At 44.8% G+C, this 20,540-nt stretch overlaps 1 protein-coding gene across 3 annotated transcripts in view; it reads right to left on the bottom strand.

Moving 5' to 3' along the window:
- The window catches only part of LOC306922525 (calpain-2 catalytic subunit-like), a 100,752-nt gene extending 84,028 nt beyond the window's left edge, over positions 1-16,724 (bottom strand). For all 3 annotated transcript variants that reach the window (XR_013789936.1, XM_079500193.1, XM_079500194.1), the window contains exon 1: positions 16,195-16,724. Coding sequence is in view for 2 of the 3 variants with exons in the window: in XM_079500193.1 (XP_079356319.1) it covers positions 16,195-16,431 (237 nt within the window). In the remaining variant the exon portion in view is untranslated. The remainder of the gene's footprint in view (positions 1-16,194) is intronic.
- Positions 16,725-20,540: the final 3,816 nt, after the last annotated feature.

Genomic DNA, 20,540 nt, shown 5'->3' with positions numbered 1-20,540 from the left:
GTCTGTCTGCCTGCCTGCCTGCCTGCCTGCCTGCCTGTCTGTCTGTCTGTCTGTCTGTCTGTCTGTCTGTCTGTCTGTGATAGATGATCAGATGATAATATATATAACCTTTATCCCGTGGGTAAATCCCTGTGTCGTACAGATTGGTAGCAATATTATTATATTATTATTATATTAGCCCAATATTGCTGTTACACATTTTAATTGAATAATGTTGATGAACCGTCTGGGGATCAAACCTTTGGACCTTGAGCGCTCTGTGTGTGTGTCATGAAGGAGGAAGTCCCCCACACACACACACACACACACACACACACACACACACACACACACACACACACACACACACACACACACACACACACACACACACACACACACACACACACACACACACACACACACACACACACACACACACACACACAGTTTATTGAAGGTGTGTTTACATTTACAAGCCTCTAATGATGGTTGCTATGGTTACCCTGTCTCACACCACAGCCTGTCTCACACCACAGCCTGTCTCACACCACAGCCTGTCTCACACCACAGCCTGTCTCACACCACAGCCTGTCTCACACCACAGCCTGTCTCACACCACAGCCTGTCTCACACCACAGCCTGTCTCACACCACAGCCATCCTGTAGGTTTACACTCTACAACATACGACCAATCAGACCCTTCCTCACCCAGGAGTCAGCCAATCAGACCCTTCCTCACCCAGGAGTCAGCCAATCAGACCCTTCCTCACCCAGGAGTCAGCCAATCAGACCCTTCCTCTGTAAATTAATCCACAAAGCTAACGTAATTCGTATTGTTGACCTATTTCTAAAATATTAGCACAACTTTCGTTCAACTTTGACCCCTCTATCACACGGAACTATGTTTGTTGTGTCCATATCACTACGCCCAAACAATAGTACCGTGTGACAGAGGGGTCAAAGTTGAACGAAAGTTGCACTATATGGTAGAAATAGGTCAACAATACAAATGCTGTTTTGTGGATTAATTTACCTTTACTGTGTGGCCCCTGTGCCCCCCCCCCCCCACACACACACACACACACACACACACACACACACACACACACACACACACACACACACACACACACACAATGACCGGAACTACTGAAGCTGTGTGTGTGTTCAACAACACAGCCATGCAAAATAACACTGCCAGCTCTGAGGTGGTAAAGCTTGACCCGCAGCAACAGTTGCTAAACTATTTGGATTGGCATTGATTGGACGATCGCTTTTTGGAGGCAGGGTTTAGCGAAGGGCTAATTGATCCCCCCCAACCCCAGTTTCCATTTCGCTGTTACGGTTTGACAAATGGACCAGAAAACTCCAAAAAGAGACAGACATCACCTTAACAAACACGTTTTCACATAATTTGCATAATTACCAAAACCACGTGGAAACTAGTGTGAGGTCGTTTAGTCTAGTGTGAGGTCGTTTAACTTTGACATTAACAAGATGTGCGCACACACACACACACACACACACACACACACACACACACACACACACACACACACACACACACACACACACACACACACACACACACACACACACACACACACACACACACACACAGAATGTAGCTTAACCACATACGAAGCCCTGACGGGCCGAGGGGTGCCTCAGGGCTCCGTGCTGGAGCCTGCTACTCTTCCTGTTGTAGAACAGAGCAGGCCTTAACACAGAGCCCTGAGGTGTTCCTGTACAGAACAGACCTTAATACAGTCTGTAGTTCTGACTGTAATGGGAAGTTCATTCCATAGTTTAGATTGGGAGTGAGTCTGTAGTTCTGACTGTAATGGGAAGTTCATTCCATAGTTTAGATTGGGAGTGAGTCTGTAGTTCTGACTGCAATGGGAAGTTCATTCCATAGTTTAGATTGGGAGTGAGTCTGTAGTTCTGACTGCAATGGGAAGTTCATTCCATAGTTTAGATTGGGAGTGAGTCTGTAGTTCTGACTGCAATGGGAAGTTCATTCCATAATTTAGATTGGGAGTGAGTCTGTAGTTCTGACTGCAATGGGGAGTTCATTCCATAGTTTAGATTGGGAGTGAGTCTGTAGTTCTGACTGCAATGGGAAGTTCATTCCATAGTTTAGATTGGGAGTGAGTCTGTAGTTCTGACTGCAATGGGAAGTTCATTCCATAGTTTAGATTGGGAGCGAGTCTGTAGTTCTGACTGCAATGGGAAGTTCATTCCATAGTTTAGATTGGGAGTGAGTCTGTAGTTCTGACTGCAATGGGAAGTTCATTCCATAGTTTAGATTGGGAGTGAGTCTGTAGTTCTGACTGCACTGGGAAGTTCATTCCATAGTTTAGATTGGGAGTGAGTCTGTAGTTCTGACTGCAATGGGAAGTTCATTCCATAGTTTAGATTGGGAGTGAGTCTGTAGTTCTGACTGCAATGGGAAGTTCATTCCATAGTTTATATAAATGCGCCACGTCTGTGTGCGTACATACGTGTGTGTATGGTTGTAATGCACGTAACTCGAGAACCGTTTGCCCCACCGACTTCACATTCGACACACGCGTTCCACACCCCCACAGGGAGGGCAGTGCCCGGTGTCGTTCCACACCCCCACAGGGAGGGCAGTGCCCGGTGTCGTTCCACACCCCCACAGGGAGGGCAGTGCTCGGTGTCGTTCCACACCCCCACAGGGAGGGCAGTGCCCGGTGTCGTTCCACACCCCCACAGGGAGTGCAGTGACCGGTGTCGTTCCACACCCCCACAGGGAGGGCAGTGCCCGGTGTCGTTCCACACCCCCACAGGGAGGGCAGTGCCCGGTGTCGTTCCACACCCCCACAGGGAGGGCAGTGCCCGGTGTCGTTCCACACCCCCACAGGGAGTGCAGTGCCAGGTGTCGAGTCAGTCGGACCCACAGTTTTCCAGAACCACCACAAAAGGCTCTGGTGAGGCTCTGCCAGTGGGCCTAATTTCAACCTGTGCAATTTCCAGCCTCTGCCTCAGCCAATTGAGGCTCAACCAATCAGGCTCTGCCAGTGGGCCGAATTGATTGCCAAGTACACTTTTCAGTTTGCAGTCTTCACACACAGGCACACACACAGATCTCCATGTGGGACACCGGCTGACAGTTAAAACGGGTGCTATAACAACGTATATCATTAGGTTCCCAAGTAGGCCGGTGGCCGACTGCGACGGGCACGTACAGGTCTAGTATTGATAGATGAGAGATGATCAAAATCTTTGAATATATATTTGAATATATATTCTTTTCAAGAGTGAACGTTTTTAACTCAAATCTTTGCTTCTTGGGGGGTCCCTGGAACTACATATTTTCAGATGGGGGTCCACGGCCAATTACAAATAGTCTCTGGGGGTCCTTGACATTAAATAGTCTCTGGGGGTCCTTGACATTAAATAGTCTCTGGAGGTCCTTGACATTAAATAGTCTCTGGAGGTCCTTGACATTAAATAGTCTCTGGAGGTCCTTGACATTAAATAGTCTCTGGGGGTCCTTGACATTAAATAGTCTCTGGAGGTCCTTGACATTAAATAGTCTCTGGAGGTCCTTGACATTAAATAGTCTCTGGAGGTCCTTGACATTAAATAGTCTCTAGGGGTCCTTGACATTAAATAGTCTCTGGAGGTCCTTGACATTAAATAGTCTCTGGAGGTCCTTGACATTAAATAGTCTCTGGGGGTCCTTGACATTAAATAGTCTCTAGGGGTCCTTGACATTAAATAGTCTCTGAGGGTCCTTGACATTAAATAGTCTCTGGGGGTCCTTGACATTAAATAGTCTCTAGGGGTCCTTGACATTAAATAGTCTCTGGAGGTCCTTGACATTAAATAGTCTCTAGGGGTCCTTGACATTAAATAGTCTCTGGGGGTCCTTGACATTAAATAGTCTCTAGGGGTCCTTGACATTAAATAGTCTCTGAGGGTCCTTGACATTAAATAGTCTCTAGGGGTCCTTGACATTAAATAGTCTCTGGAGGTCCTTGACATTAAATAGTCTCTGAGGGTCCTTGACATTAAATAGTCTCTGGGGGTCCTTGACATTAAATAGTCTCTGAGGGTCCTTGACATTAAATAGTCTCTAGGGGTCCTTGACATTAAATAGTCTCTGGAGGTCCTTGACATTAAATAGTCTCTGGAGGTCCTTGACATTAAATAGTCTCTGGAGGTCCTTGACATTAAATAGTCTCTGGGGGTCCTTGACATTAAATAGTCTCTGGGGGTCCTTGACATTAAATAGTCTCTGGAGGTCCTTGACATTAAATAGTCTCTGGAGGTCCTTGACATTAAATAGTCTCTGGGGGTCCTTGACATTAAATAGTCTCTGGGGGTCCTTGACATTAAATAGTCTCTGTGGGTCCTTGACATTAAATAGTCTCTGGAGGTCCTTGACATTAAATAGTCTCTGGGGGTCCTTGACATTAAATAGTCTCTAGGGGTCCTTGACATTAAATAGTCTCTGGAGGTCCTTGACATTAAATAGTCTCTAGGGGTCCTTGACATTAAATAGTCTCTGGAGGTCCTTGACATTAAATAGTCTCTGGGGGTCCTTGACATTAAATAGTCTCTGGAGGTCCTTGACATTAAATAGTCTCTGAGGGTCCTTGACATTAAATAGTCTCTGGGGGTCCTTGACATTAAATAGTCTCTGAGGGTCCTTGACATTAAATAGTCTCTGGAGGTCCTTGACATTAAATAGTCTCTGAGGGTCCTTGACATTAAATAGTCTCTAGGGGTCCTTGACATTAAATAGTCTCTGGGGGTCCTTGACATTAAATAGTCTCTAGGGGTCCTTGACATTAAATAGTCTCTGGAGGTCCTTGACATTAAATAGTCTCTGGAGGTCCTTGACATTAAATAGTCTCTGGGGGTCCTTGACATTAAATAGTCTCTGGGGGTCCTTGACATTAAATAGTCTCTGGGGGTCCTTGACATTAAATAGTCTCTGGAGGTCCTTGACATTAAATAGTCTCTGAGGGTCCTTGACATTAAATAGTCTCTAGGGGTCCTTGACATTAAATAGTCTCTGGGGGTCATTGACATTAAATAGTCTCTGGGGGTCCTTGACATTAAATAGTCTCTGGGGGTCCTTGACATTAAATAGTCTCTGGGGGTCCTTGACATTAAATAGTCTCTGGGGGTCCTTGACATTAAATAGTCTCTGGAGGTCCTTGACATTAAATAGTCTCTGAGGGTCCTTGACATTAAATAGTCTCTGGAGGTCCTTGACATTAAATAGTCTCTGAGGGTCCTTGACACTAAATAGTCTCTGGAGGTCCTTGACATTAAATAGTCTCTGGAGGTCCTTGACACTAAATAGTCTCTGAGGGTCCTTGACACTAAATAGTCTCTGGAGGTCCTTGACATTAAATAGTCTCTGGAGGTCCTTGACATTAAATAGTCTCTAGGGGTCCTTGACACTAAATAGTCTCTGGAGGTCCTTGACACTAAATAGTCTCTGGAGGTCCTTGACATTAAATAGTCTCTAGGGGTCCTTGACATTAAATAGTCTCTGAGGGTCCTTGACATTAAATAGTCTCTGGGGGTCCTTGACATTAAATAGTCTCTGGAGGTCCTTGACATTAAATAGTCTCTAGGGGTCCTTGACATTAAATAGTCTCTGGGGGTCCTTGACATTAAATAGTCTCTAGGGGTCCTTGACATTAAATAGTCTCTGGGGGTCCTTGACATTAAATAGTCTCTGGGGGTCCTTGACATTAAATAGTCTCTAGGGGTCCTTGACATTAAATAGTCTCTAGGGGTCCTTGACATTAAATAGTCTCTGGGGGTCCTTGACATTAAATAGTCTCTGGGGGTCCTTGACATTAAATAGTCTCTAGGGGTCCTTGACATTAAATAGTCTCTGGGGGTCCTTGACATTAAATAGTCTCTGGGGGTCCTTGACATTAAATAGTCTCTGGAGGTCCTTGACATTAAATAGTCTCTAGGGGTCCTTGACATTAAATAGTCTCTAGGGGTCCTTGACATTAAATAGTCTCTGGAGGTCCTTGACATTAAATAGTCTCTGGAGGTCCTTGACATTAAATAGTCTCTGGAGGTCCTTGACATTAAATAGTCTCTGGGGGTCCTTGACATTAAATAGTCTCTGGGGGTCCTTGACATTAAATAGTCTCTGGGGGTCCTTGACATTAAATAGTCTCTGGAGGTCCTTGACATTAAATAGTCTCTGGAGGTCCTTGACATTAAATAGTCTCTGGGGGTCCTTGACATTAAATAGTCTCTGGAGGTCCTTGACATTAAATAGTCTCTAGGGGTCCTTGACATTAAATAGTCTCTAGGGGTCCTTGACATTAAATAGTCTCTGGAGGTCCTTGACATTAAATAGTCTCTGGAGGTCCTTGACATTAAATAGTCTCTGGGGGTCCTTGACATTAAATAGTCTCTGGGGGTCCTTGACATTAAATAGTCTCTGGGGGTCCTTGACATTAAATAGTCTCTGGAGGTCCTTGACATTAAATAGTCTCTAGGGGTCCTTGACATTAAATAGTCTCTAGGGGTCCTTGACATTAAATAGTCTCTGGAGGTCCTTGACATTAAATAGTCTCTGGAGGTCCTTGACATTAAATAGTCTCTGGAGGTCCTTGACATTAAATAGTCTCTGGGGGTCCTTGACATTAAATAGTCTCTGGGGGTCCTTGACATTAAATAGTCTCTGGGGGTCCTTGACATTAAATAGTCTCTGGAGGTCCTTGACATTAAATAGTCTCTGGAGGTCCTTGACATTAAATAGTCTCTGGGGGTCCTTGACATTAAATAGTCTCTGGAGGTCCTTGACATTAAATAGTCTCTAGGGGTCCTTGACATTAAATAGTCTCTAGGGGTCCTTGACATTAAATAGTCTCTGGAGGTCCTTGACATTAAATAGTCTCTGGAGGTCCTTGACATTAAATAGTCTCTGGAGGTCCTTGACATTAAATAGTCTCTGGGGGTCCTTGACATTAAATAGTCTCTGGGGGTCCTTGACATTAAATAGTCTCTGGAGGTCCTTGACATTAAATAGTCTCTGGAGGTCCTTGACATTAAATAGTCTCTGGAGGTCCTTGACATTAAATAGTCTCTGGAGGTCCTTGACATTAAATAGTCTCTGGAGGTCCTTGACATTAAATAGTCTCTGAGGGTCCTTGACATTAAATAGTCTCTGGAGGTCCTTGACATTAAATAGTCTCTGGGGGTCCTTGACATTAAATAGTCTCTGGAGGTCCTTGACATTAAATAGTCTCTGAGGGTCCTTGACATTAAATAGTCTCTAGGGGTCCTTGACATTAAATAGTCTCTGAGGGTCCTTGACATTAAATAGTCTCTAGGGGTCCTTGACATTAAATAGTCTCTGAGGGTCCTTGACATTAAATAGTCTCTGAGGGTCCTTGACATTAAATAGTCTCTGGAGGTCCTTGACATTAAATAGTCTCTAGGGGTCCTTGACATTAAATAGTCTCTGGAGGTCCTTGACATTAAATAGTCTCTGGAGGTCCTTGACACTAAATAGTCTCTGGAGGTCCTTGACATTAAATAGTCTCTAGGGGTCCTTGACACTAAATAGTCTCTGGAGGTCCTTGACATTAAATAGTCTCTGAGGGTCCTTGACACTAAATAGTCTCTGGAGGTCCTTGACATTAAATAGTCTCTGAGGGTCCTTGACACTAAATAGTCTCTGGAGGTCCTTGACATTAAATAGTCTCTAGGGGTCCTTGACATTAAATAGTCTCTGGGGGTCCTTGACATTAAATAGTCTCTGGAGGTCCTTGACATTAAATAGTCTCTGGAGGTCCTTGACATTAAATAGTCTCTAGGGGTCCTTGACATTAAATAGTCTCTGAGGGTCCTTGACATTAAATAGTCTCTAGGGGTCCTTGACATTAAATAGTCTCTGAGGGTCCTTGACACTAAATAGTCTCTGGAGGTCCTTGACATTAAATAGTCTCTGGAGGTCCTTGACATTAAATAGTCTCTAGGGGTCCTTGACATTAAATAGTCTCTGGGGGTCCTTGACATTAAATAGTCTCTAGGGGTCCTTGACATTAAATAGTCTCTGGAGGTCCTTGACATTAAATAGTCTCTAGGGGTCCTTGACATTAAATAGTCTCTGAGGGTCCTTGACATTAAATAGTCTCTAGGGGTCCTTGACATTAAATAGTCTCTGAGGGTCCTTGACACTAAATAGTCTCTGGAGGTCCTTGACATTAAATAGTCTCTGGAGGTCCTTGACATTAAATAGTCTCTGGAGGTCCTTGACATTAAATAGTCTCTGGGGGTCCTTGACATTAAATAGTCTCTGAGGGTCCTTGACATTAAATAGTCTCTGGGGGTCCTTGACATTAAATAGTCTCTGGGGGTCCTTGACATTAAATAGTCTCTGGAGGTCCTTGACATTAAATAGTCTCTGGGGGTCCTTGACATTAAATAGTCTCTGGGGGTCCTTGACATTAAATAGTCTCTGGGGGTCCTTGACATTAAATAGTCTCTGGGGGTCCTTGACATTAAATAGTCTCTGAGGGTCCTTGACACTAAATAGTCTCTGGAGGTCCTTGACATTAAATAGTCTCTGAGGGTCCTTGACACTAAATAGTCTCTGGAGGTCCTTGACATTAAATAGTCTCTGGGGGTCCTTGACACTAAATAGTCTCTGAGGGTCCTTGACATTAAATAGTCTCTGGGGGTCCTTGACATTAAATAGTCTCTGGGGGTCCTTGACATTAAATAGTCTCTGGGGGTCCTTGACATTAAATAGTCTCTGGGGGTCCTTGACATTAAATAGTCTCTAGGGGTCCTTGACATTAAATAGTCTCTGGGGGTCCTTGACATTAAATAGTCTCTAGGGGTCCTTGACATTAAATAGTCTCTGAGGGTCCTTGACATTAAATAGTCTCTAGGGGTCCTTGACATTAAATAGTCTCTGAGGGTCCTTGACACTAAATAGTCTCTGGAGGTCCTTGACATTAAATAGTCTCTGGGGGTCCTTGACACTAAATAGTCTCTGGAGGTCCTTGACATTAAATAGTCTCTGAGGGTCCTTGACACTAAATAGTCTCTGGAGGTCCTTGACATTAAATAGTCTCTGGGGGTCCTTGACACTAAATAGTCTCTGGAGGTCCTTGACATTAAATAGTCTCTGAGGGTCCTTGACATTAAATAGTCTCTGGGGGTCCTTGACATTAAATAGTCTCTGGGGGTCCTTGACATTAAATAGTCTCTGGAGGTCCTTGACATTAAATAGTCTCTGGAGGTCCTTGACATTAAATAGTCTCTGGGGGTCCTTGACATTAAATAGTCTCTGGGGGTCCTTGACATTAAATAGTCTCTGGAGGTCCTTGACATTAAATAGTCTCTGAGGGTCCTTGACATTAAATAGTCTCTGGGGGTCCTTGACATTAAATAGTCTCTGGAGGTCCTTGACATTAAATAGTCTCTGAGGGTCCTTGACATTAAATAGTCTCTGGGGGTCCTTGACATTAAATAGTCTCTGGGGGTCCTTGACATTAAATAGTCTCTGGAGGTCCTTGACATTAAATAGTCTCTGGAGGTCCTTGACATTAAATAGTCTCTGGGGGTCCTTGACATTAAATAGTCTCTGGGGGTCCTTGACATTAAATAGTCTCTGGAGGTCCTTGACATTAAATAGTCTCTGAGGGTCCTTGACATTAAATAGTCTCTGAGGGTCCTTGACATTAAATAGTCTCTGAGGGTCCTTGACATTAAATAGTCTCTAGGGGTCCTTGACATTAAATAGTCTCTGAGGGTCCTTGACATTAAATAGTCTCTGGAGGTCCTTGACATTAAATAGTCTCTGGAGGTCCTTGACATTAAATAGTCTCTGGAGGTCCTTGACATTAAATAGTCTCTGGGGGTCCTTGACATTAAATAGTCTCTGGGGGTCCTTGACATTAAATAGTCTCTAGGGGTCCTTGACATTAAATAGTCTCTAGGGGTCCTTGACATTAAATAGTCTCTGGGGGTCCTTGACATTAAATAGTCTCTGGGGGTCCTTGACATTAAATAGTCTCTGGGGGTCCTTGACATTAAATAGTCTCTGAGGGTCCTTGACATTAAATAGTCTCTGGAGGTCCTTGACATTAAATAGTCTCTAGGGGTCCTTGACATTAAATAGTCTCTAGGGGTCCTTGACATTAAATAGTCTCTGGAGGTCCTTGACATTAAATAGTCTCTGGAGGTCCTTGACATTAAATAGTCTCTGGAGGTCCTTGACATTAAATAGTCTCTGGGGGTCCTTGACATTAAATAGTCTCTGGAGGTCCTTGACATTAAATAGTCTCTGGGGGTCCTTGACATTAAATAGTCTCTGGAGGTCCTTGACATTAAATAGTCTCTGGAGGTCCTTGACATTAAATAGTCTCTGGAGGTCCTTGACATTAAATAGTCTCTGGGGGTCCTTGACATTAAATAGTCTCTGGAGGTCCTTGACATTAAATAGTCTCTGGAGGTCCTTGACATTAAATAGTCTCTGGAGGTCCTTGACATTAAATAGTCTCTGGGGGTCCTTGACATTAAATAGTCTCTGGGGGTCCTTGACATTAAATAGTCTCTGGGGGTCCTTGACATTAAATAGTCTCTAGGGGTCCTTGACATTAAATAGTCTCTGGAGGTCCTTGACATTAAATAGTCCCTGAGGGTCCTTGACATTAAATAGTCTCTGGAGGTCCTTGACATTAAATAGTCTCTAGGGGTCCTTGACATTAAATAGTCTCTGGGGGTCCTTGACATTAAATAGTCTCTGGAGGTCCTTGACATTAAATAGTCTCTGAAGGTCCTTGACATTAAATAGTCTCTGGGGGTCCTTGACATTAAATAGTCTCTGGGGGTCCTTGACATTAAATAGTCTCTAGGGGTCCTTGACATTAAATAGTCTCTGGGGGTCCTTGACATTAAATAGTCTCTGGAGGTCCTTGACATTAAATAGTCTCTGGGGGTCCTTGACATTAAATAGTCTCTGGAGGTCCTTGACATTAAATAGTCTCTAGGGGTCCTTGACATTAAATAGTCTCTAGGGGTCCTTGACATTAAATAGTCTCTGGAGGTCCTTGACATTAAATAGTCTCTGGAGGTCCTTGACATTAAATAGTCTCTGGAGGTCCTTGACATTAAATAGTCCCTGAGGGTCCTTGACATTAAATAGTCTCTGGAGGTCCTTGACATTAAATAGTCTCTAGGGGTCCTTGACATTAAATAGTCTCTGGAGGTCCTTGACATTAAATAGTCTCTGGGGGTCCTTGACATTAAATAGTCTCTAGGGGTCCTTGACATTAAATAGTCTCTAGGGGTCCTTGACATTAAATAGTCTCTGGAGGTCCTTGACATTAAATAGTCTCTGGAGGTCCTTGACATTAAATAGTCTCTGGAGGTCCTTGACATTAAATAGTCTCTAGGGGTCCTTGACATTAAATAGTCTCTGGGGGTCCTTGACATTAAATAGTCTCTGGAGGTCCTTGACATTAAATAGTCTCTAGGGGTCCTTGACATTAAATAGTCTCTGGGGGTCCTTGACATTAAATAGTCTCTGGAGGTCCTTGACATTAAATAGTCTCTGGAGGTCCTTGACATTAAATAGTCTCTGAGGGTCATTAAATAGTCTCTGGAGGTCCTTGACATTAAATAGTCTCTGGAGGTCCTTGACATTAAATAGTCTCTGGGGGTCCTTGACATTAAATAGTCTCTGGAGGTCCTTGACATTAAATAGTCTCTGGAGGTCCTTGACATTAAATAGTCTCTAGGGGTCCTTGACATTAAATAGTCTCTGGGGGTCCTTGACATTAAATAGTCTCTGGGGGTCCTTGACATTAAATAGTCTCTAGGGGTCCTTGACATTAAATAGTCTCTAGGGGTCCTTGACATTAAATAGTCTCTGAGGGTCCTTGACATTAAATAGTCTCTGGGGGTCCTTGACATTAAATAGTCCCTGGAGGTCCTTGACATTAAATAGTCTCTGGGGGTCCTTGACATTAAATAGTCTCTAGGGGTCCTTGACATTAAATAGTCTCTGGGGGTCCTTGACATTAAATAGTCTCTAGGGGTCCTTGACATTAAATAGTCTCTGGGGGTCCTTGACATTAAATAGTCTCTGGAGGTCCTTGACATTAAATAGTCTCTAGGGGTCCTTGACATTAAATAGTCTCTGGAGGTCCTTGACATTAAATAGTCTCTGGGGGTCCTTGACATTAAATAGTCTCTAGGGGTCCTTGACATTAAATAGTCTCTGGAGGTCCTTGACATTAAATAGTCTCTGGGGGTCCTTGACATTAAATAGTCTCTGAGGGTCCTTGACATTAAATAGTCTCTGGAGGTCCTTGACATTAAATAGTCTCTGGGGGTCCTTGACATTAAATAGTCTCTGGGGGTCCTTGACATTAAATAGTCTCTAGGGGTCCTTGACATTAAATAGTCTCTGGAGGTCCTTGACATTAAATAGTCTCTGGGGGTCCTTGACATTAAATAGTCTCTGGGGGTCCTTGACATTAAATAGTCTCTGGGGGTCCTTGACATTAAATAGTCTCTGGAGGTCCTTGACATTAAATAGTCTCTGGGGGTCCTTGACATTAAATAGTCTCTGGGGGTCCTTGACATTAAATAGTCTCTGGGGGTCCTTGACATTAAATAGTCTCTGGGGGTCCTTGACATTAAATAGTCTCTGGGGGTCCTTGACATTAAATAGTCTCTGGAGGTCCTTGACATTAAATAGTCTCTGGAGGTCCTTGACATTAAATAGTCTCTGGGGGTCCTTGACATTAAATAGTCTCTGGGGGTCCTTGACATTAAATAGTCTCTGGGGGTCCTTGACATTAAATAGTCTCTAGGGGTCCTTGACATTAAATAGTCTCTGGAGGTCCTTGACATTAAATAGTCTCTGGGGGTCCTTGACATTAAATAGTCTCTGGGGGTCCTTGACATTAAATAGTCTCTAGGGGTCCTTGACATTAAATAGTCTCTGGAGGTCCTTGACATTAAATAGTCTCTGGGGGTCCTTGACATTAAATAGTCTCTGGAGGTCCTTGACATTAAATAGTCTCTGGGGGTCCTTGACATTAAATAGTCTCTGGAGGTCCTTGACATTAAATAGTCTCTAGGGGTCCTTGACATTAAATAGTCTCTGGAGGTCCTTGACATTAAATAGTCTCTGGAGGTCCTTGACATTAAATAGTCTCTAGGGGTCCTTGACATTAAATAGTCTCTGGGGGTCCTTGACATTAAATAGTCTCTGGAGGTCCTTGACATTAAATAGTCTCTGGAGGTCCTTGACATTAAATAGTCTCTGGGGGTCCTTGACATTAAATAGTCTCTGGAGGTCCTTGACATTAAATAGTCTCTGGAGGTCCTTGACATTAAATAGTCTCTGGAGGTCCTTGACATTAAATAGTCTCTGGAGGTCCTTGACATTACAGATGACCGTGAAGTGACCGTTTAACCCATTTAGACCTGCGGCCGATTCTAAACAAAATAATGTCTTCTAAATCAGTTTTCTGAACAACCTCATGTTTCTATGTTTCTATGTCAACCTTTTTCACATCAAGGACCCCCAGAATGATCTGTATTTGGCCACCGACCCCCAGACCCCCACCGACCCCCAGACCCCCACCGACCCCCAGACCCCCACCGACCCCCATCTGAAAATATGTTGTTCCCCCAGAAGTAAAGATTCGCTCTGAAAGAATATACATATTCAAAGATTTTCGCCACATTTTCAAAAATAGCAGATCTACAAGCTCGTACAGCTTGTAGATCTGCTATTTTTCAACAGCTAAAGTACAAGATGATGTTTAAAACACCAACAGGGGTTCCCGTCTAGAAGGACTTTATTTAAGAGCTCTTTAATTACCTCAAAGACAATAAGAAGAAAATAAAGGAAAAAAGACTTCTGGATCAAAAGTTAACAACAAACTATATCACTGGTTCCCAAACGGTTTCATGTCAAGGACCCCCAAAATTACTCATTAGCCTGCGGACCCCCATTTGGAAATACATGCCAGGGACCCCCATTTGAAGATAAATGCCAGGGACCCCCATTAGAAAATACATGCCAGGGACCCCCATTTGGAAATACATGCCAGGGACCCCCATTAGAAAATACATGCCAGGGACCCCCATTAGAAAATACATGCCAGGGACCCCCATTTGGAAATACATGCCAGGGACCCCCATTAGAAAATACATGCCAGGGACCCCCATTTGAAAATACATGCCAGGGACCCCAATTTGAAGATAAATGCCAGGGACCCCCATTAGAAAATATATGCCAGGGACCCCCATTAGAAAATACATGCCAGGGACCCCCATTTGGAAATGCATGCCAGGGACCCCCATTAGAAAATACATGCCAGGGACCCCCATTTGAAGATAAATGCCAGGGACCCCCATTAGAAAATATATGCCAGGGACCCCCATTAGAAAATACATGCCAGGGACCCCCGTTTGAAAATACATGCCAGGGACCCCCATTTGAAGATACATGCCGGGTTCAGATCAACATATGGAATGAATTCTGTACTGGCCATATATGGAGCATGTCTTGAGTGTACAGGGTTTGATATGTTGTCCATATTCCAACATATGGAATGTCACAACAGGTCAGAGATCTAAGGGTCTGAGGTCAGATGTAGAGTTGCCAATATTGATGAAATCAGGGATCTCCAGCCCTGGTGATGTCACGGGGTGACGGACTAACGAAATGCAGGTTTTCATGGTAAATAAAAACGGTTGTCAAATGAAATAAGAAAGAGACTCAAATTATCAGATCTATAAGCTCGCACTGAGCTTGTAGATCGGCTATTTTCACAACATTTATCTGTGGAGGCGGAGTCAGAGTATAAAGCCCTCTGAGTCTAGCCTCGGTCCCAGGCTCACTTAACTGCGAAAAAGAAGAGCCTGGTCACAACCTAAGGCAGAGAAGCTATCGAAAGGCCCCCGGAAGTTAAAGTTTTTTGACCAATCGCAGCGTTGTGTTCCCGAAAATGTATTCCCGCTGAAATGATCATTGGGTGGGGACTAGTAAACACAGCCGCACCGCGTGACGTAGTTATCTTACACGCAACACTTCCGCCACTTCCGCTGATAGTCTTTTCAGCGTAGGTCTTGCCCAGGGTGCTCTGAGTCAAACTATATGGAGTCAAACTATACTTTATATTAAAGGGATAGTTCAGATTTGTTTAACTTAAGCTGTATGATATACTTGCCATTAATATAGTGGTTGCAACTGTGTGTGTGTGGGGGGGGGGGGGGGGGCACACAGTAAAAGTAAATTAATCCACAAAACGTATTGTTGACTTTTGTTCAACTTTCACCCCTCTATCGCATGGAGAACACATAGTTCCATGTGATAGAGAGGTCAAAGTTGAACGAAAGTTGCACTATATGGTAGAAATAGGTCAACAATACAAATTATGTTAGTTTTGTGGATTCATTTACTTTTACTGCGTGGCCCCCTTAAGGGTCTGTAGCTCTGAGAGTGTACAAAGTGTACAAACGGGTCCACTTGGTTCCATTTGTACTCTCAGAGTTAAATTAACCTTGATTGTAGAATATAAATTGGGGTCCCAGAGATATAAATGTCATTAAATGGGGGTCCGTAGACTAATGCATGTCAAACTGGGGGTCCTTGACATTAAATGGGTTGAGAATCACTGCTAGAACATTCTCTTTATATGGGGGTCTTTATATGGGGGTCCCTGGCGTGTCGTTTCTAATGGGGGTCCGCGGGGGCGGGGCTGGAAAGACTTTAAGAGTGTCATTTTGGGGGTCCTTGACATGAAAAAGTTTGGGAACCACGGACTGGTTTATATAAATCATAATATAGCGTAGTTCTCTACCAGAGACCACTCTTCGCGGACCCCCTGCCCACTCCTCGGGTCTTCGCGGACCCCCTGCCCACTCCACGGGTCTTGGCGGACCCCCTGCCAACTCCCCGGGTCTTCGCGGACCCCCTGCCCACTCTGCCCACTCCACGGGTCTTCGCGGACCCCCTGCCCACTCCTCGGGGCTTGGCGGACCCCCTGCCCACTCCCCGGGTCTTGGCGGACCCCTTGCCCACTCCTCGGGTCTTGGCGGACCCCCTGCCCACTACCCGGGTCTTCGCGGACCCCCTGCCCAGCTCCTTGAAGCCCAGACTCTCTAAGTATACTTATATAAATCATATATTTTATAATAAAACATATCTAATCTTACCGTGGGTCTCTTCCAGACCACTCCCCGGGTCTTGGCGGACCCCCTGCCCAGCTCTTTGAAGCCCAGGCTCTCGGTGGCGGCGGGGAAGGAGGGGTCCGTGAACAGCGTCCCGGACCCCCTGGCCTGGCTCCTCAGAGACATGAAGTCCTGGTTCAGGTACTTCACCGCCTTGGCGTTGGTTCCGAAGCCCGCCGCCAGAGCCCTCTTCCGGGCCAGGGAGGAGGCGACACCCGACATGGTGCTGGTGGTCCGCGGAGAGAGAGAAGGGCTTTACTGGTACCGTCAGTAGAAGGTGCGGCGGTTCGAGTTCTGTTTAGACAGACGGAAGGTTGTTCCCTTTCGATGTTTATAAACAGGGATCTGGTCTGTTGAAAAGGTTCGGATGGTTCAGTAAAGTTGGGATGTTTAGAGAAGTGAAGGAGGAAACAGAGAGAGAGAGACAGAGAGACACAGAGAGAGAGAGAGAGAGACAGAGAGAGACACAGAGAGAGAGGGAGAGAGAGAGGGAGGATTCAGAGGAAAATGTTTGGAGGAAAGAAAAAAAGTTTTCTGAAAACACAGCTGTCTCCGCCCTGCTCAGCCCCGCCCCTTTCTGTCTGCCTGCCTGCCTCTCTCTCCCTCTCTCTCTCTCTCTCTCTCTCTCTCTCTCTCTCTCTCTCTATCTCTCTCCCCCCTCCCCTCTCTCTCTCTCCCTCTCTCTCTCTCTCTCTCTCTCTCCCCCCCTCCTCTCTCTCTCTCTCTCTCTCCCCCTCTCTCTCTATCTCTCTCTCCCCCCTCTCTCTCTCCCCCCCCCCTCTCTCTCTCCCCCCCCCCCCCCTCTCTCTCTCTCTCTCTATCTGCTCAATGCGTGTCAGTGAAAGCTGTGTAGTGAAAACATGTGGTTGCATGTTTTTGGTTGCGCGCGCGTGCGTGTGTTGTTTGCGCGTGCGTGCGTGCGTGCGTGTGTGCGTGCGTGCGTGCGTGTGTGTGCGTGCGTGCGTGTGGCAGTTAGTTTACAGTAACAGGGACTCTACTGTACAACCAGTCAGTGGTTCTCACAGTGTGGTCCGGGGACCCTCTGGGGTCCTTGGAGGGTTCCAGGGGGTCCCCTCCAGGGGTCTTTGGAGGGTTCCAGGGGGTCCGGGAGACCCCACAATAATAATAATAATAATAATAATAATAATAATAAAACTTTATTAGTATAGCACCTTTCATGACATGAAATGCAGCTCAAAGTGTAGAGAAAAGAGGAGATCCGGGCACACTTGATGTCAAAAGGAGGAAATATTTTATTAAACTCAAAGTGCTTTACAGAGAAATGGAGAAAGAAAGAAAAGAAAAGCAAGGCATAAACATTAGAAATAATAGCAGTAATGCAATACAGTGAGGAGGACATGAATAACAAGGAATTTAAAGATCAATTAAAAGCAAGAGTGTAGAAGTGGGTCTTGAGCTGCGCTTTAAAAATGTCTACAAATGGTAAATTTATATAGCGCCTTTATCCAAGGCGCTTGCAGAGATTGTGCATTACATTCACCCATTCACACACACATTCACACACCGATGGCAGCGGAAACCATGCAAGGCACCAACTAGCGCATCGGGAGCGTTCAGTGTCTTGCTCAAGGACACTTCGACAGTAACTCTGGGGAGCCTGGGTTCGAGCTGGCAACCTTACGGTTGCCATCCAGGCACTCTACCCCTGAGCCACCGCCGCCCTAAGAGGCCCCAGACCACAATGTCTATAAGACCCTGGACCACAATGTCTATAAGACCCCGGACCACATATAAGTGTTTATAAGAGTTGTTTAATAATATGATGGATATGAGTGAATGCTGCACAACTTATCAACCGTTTATTTGAAAAAGATATGTTTAAATTGGCGTACTGTGATGTTGTGGCTCAGGAGGTAGAGCAGGTCGTCCAATGATCCATGGGTCGGCGGTTCGAATCCCGGCTCCTCCTGTCGAAGTGTCCTTGGGCAAGACACTGAACCCCAAATTGCTCCCGATGTGCTGGTTGGTACCTTGCATGGCTTCCGCTGCAATCGGTGTATGAATGTGTGTGTGAATGGGTGAATGTAATGCACAATCTATGTAAAGTGCCTTGGATAAAGGCGCTATATAAATGCACCATTTACCATTTGTACAGTAAGGGATATGTATGTTTTGTTTTGATGTGTTGTAGTTATATTAAAAAGTGTATATGAATAACTGAGTGTGTGATCTAATCCAGAGAGAGTTACAGTAAGCAACAACAACACATGGAAATACATAAAAACATAAAAATAGTCATCATGAATCATATACGTAAGCTAAGCATTACAGTGGAATATCTATATAAACTACATGTAGGCTATATACAGACTGCAATGTGTACATACAATTATATCTAAGCTACATGATTCATTTTGGCCTAGTGCAGACCGGATGCACACAGTGGTGTGAGTTGACACGCGTTCTGAAAGAGCAATTGCACCAGTCAGCCACCGGGAGGCGCCGTTTCACCTTAATGAAACCACATCACCACAATGGACCAGAAAATTGTTTGGTTTGATTGATAGACCACTGGTTCATGTCAGGGACCCCCACATTGACACTCATCAGCCCCGCGGACCCTCATTTGAAAATATATGCCAGGGACCCCCATAAGAGAGGATTTTTACGGCTCTAGCAGTGACTCTCAACCTGTTTAATTTCAAGGACCCCCAGTTTGACATGCATTTAGTCTACGGACCCCCATTTAATGGCATTTATATCTCTGGGAGCCCCAATTTATATTGTAAAATCACTGTTAATTTAACTCTGAGAGTGTACACATGGAACCAATGGACCCGTTAGGGTACACATGGAACCAAATGGACCCTAATGGGTCCACCTTTGTTCACAAGAGAAGTTTAAAGGACAAACTTTATTAGAAGAATAAGAAAATAAGAATAAAACCAGTAAAACATTACATGTAACAAGTTAAAAACACATCAGCTGGGGAATGCTAATTTGAACAGGTGGGTTTTTAGTGCGGTTTTGAAGGTGGGGAGTGAGGGGGCATCCCGGATCTGTTTGGGGAGGGAATTCCAGATGCCACATCTGGTCTGTGATTGGTTAATTAGCCCATCTGGTCTGTGATTGGTTAATTAGCCCATCTGGTCTGTGATTGGTTAATTAGCCCATCTGGTCTGTGATTGGTTAATTAGCCCATCTGGTCTGTGATTGGTTAATTAGCCCATCTGGTCTGTGATTGGTTAATTAGCCCATCTGCTCGTCTACATATGCCGTAAACTTTCCCTTCATTCTCAACTGTAATGTTTGTGTTAATTGGCACAACTTTGTCATATTTGAGGCACATTTGACCTAATTTCTCCTTTCATTGTCAATGGCAAATATTGAGACGTGCGGGGAAGCTGTATATAGGAGGGGCTAGGGGAGGGGCTAGCAGCCCTCAAAAATCACACTTGTGTGAAGTGAGGGGCGCTCTTATAATCATACATCATGATACGTCACATTCCATGCTCAGCCAATCAAATCATCACCTTCCGTGGTACACGCACGCACGCACGCACGCACGCACGCACGCACGCACGCACGCAGGCAGGCAGGCAGGCAGGCACACACACACACACACACACACACACACACACACACACACACACACACACACACACACACACACACACACACACACACACACACACACACACACACACACACACACACACACACACACACACACACACACACACACACACACACACACACACACACAGGCTGGACGTAGGAAAATATTCCTAAAACGAATGCAGCTTGGAACTCCTTTGGTCCACCCATTCCTAGACATGTAGAATGGTCCACCCATTCATCACTAAAGTACTAAACTCACCCAAACACTAGGAATACAAACTGAATAAATCTCTAAAGAAGTACAAATAAAAACATAGGCTAATTAAATAATGCACAACAACAATAACATTGTGTTCCGTAATCATCTTTATTTGATGTGATGTGGTGTGGTGTGGTGTGGTGTGGTGTGGTGTGGTGTGGTGTGGTGTGATGTGATGTGATGTGATGTGATGTGATGTGATGTGATGTGATGTGATGTGATGTGATGTGATGTGATGTGATTTGATTTGGTGTGGTGTGGTGTGGTGTGGTGTGGTGTGGTGTGGTGTGGTGTGGTGTGGTGTGATGTGATGTGTTGTGATGTGATGTGATGTGATGTGATGTGATGAGGTGTGGTGTGGTGTGGTGTGGTGTGGTGTGATGTGATGTGTTGTGGTGTGGTGTGGTGTGGTGTGGTGTGGTGTGGTGTGATGTGTTGTGATGTGGTGTGGTGTGGTGTGGTGTGGTGTGGTGTGGTGTGGTGTGGTGTG

This window comes from Electrona antarctica (assembly GCF_951216825.1).
Source record: "Electrona antarctica genome assembly, chromosome: 4".
NCBI classification, from domain to species: Eukaryota; Metazoa; Chordata; class Actinopteri; order Myctophiformes; family Myctophidae; genus Electrona; species Electrona antarctica.
This window is presented reverse-complemented; position numbering and strand designations above follow the sequence as displayed.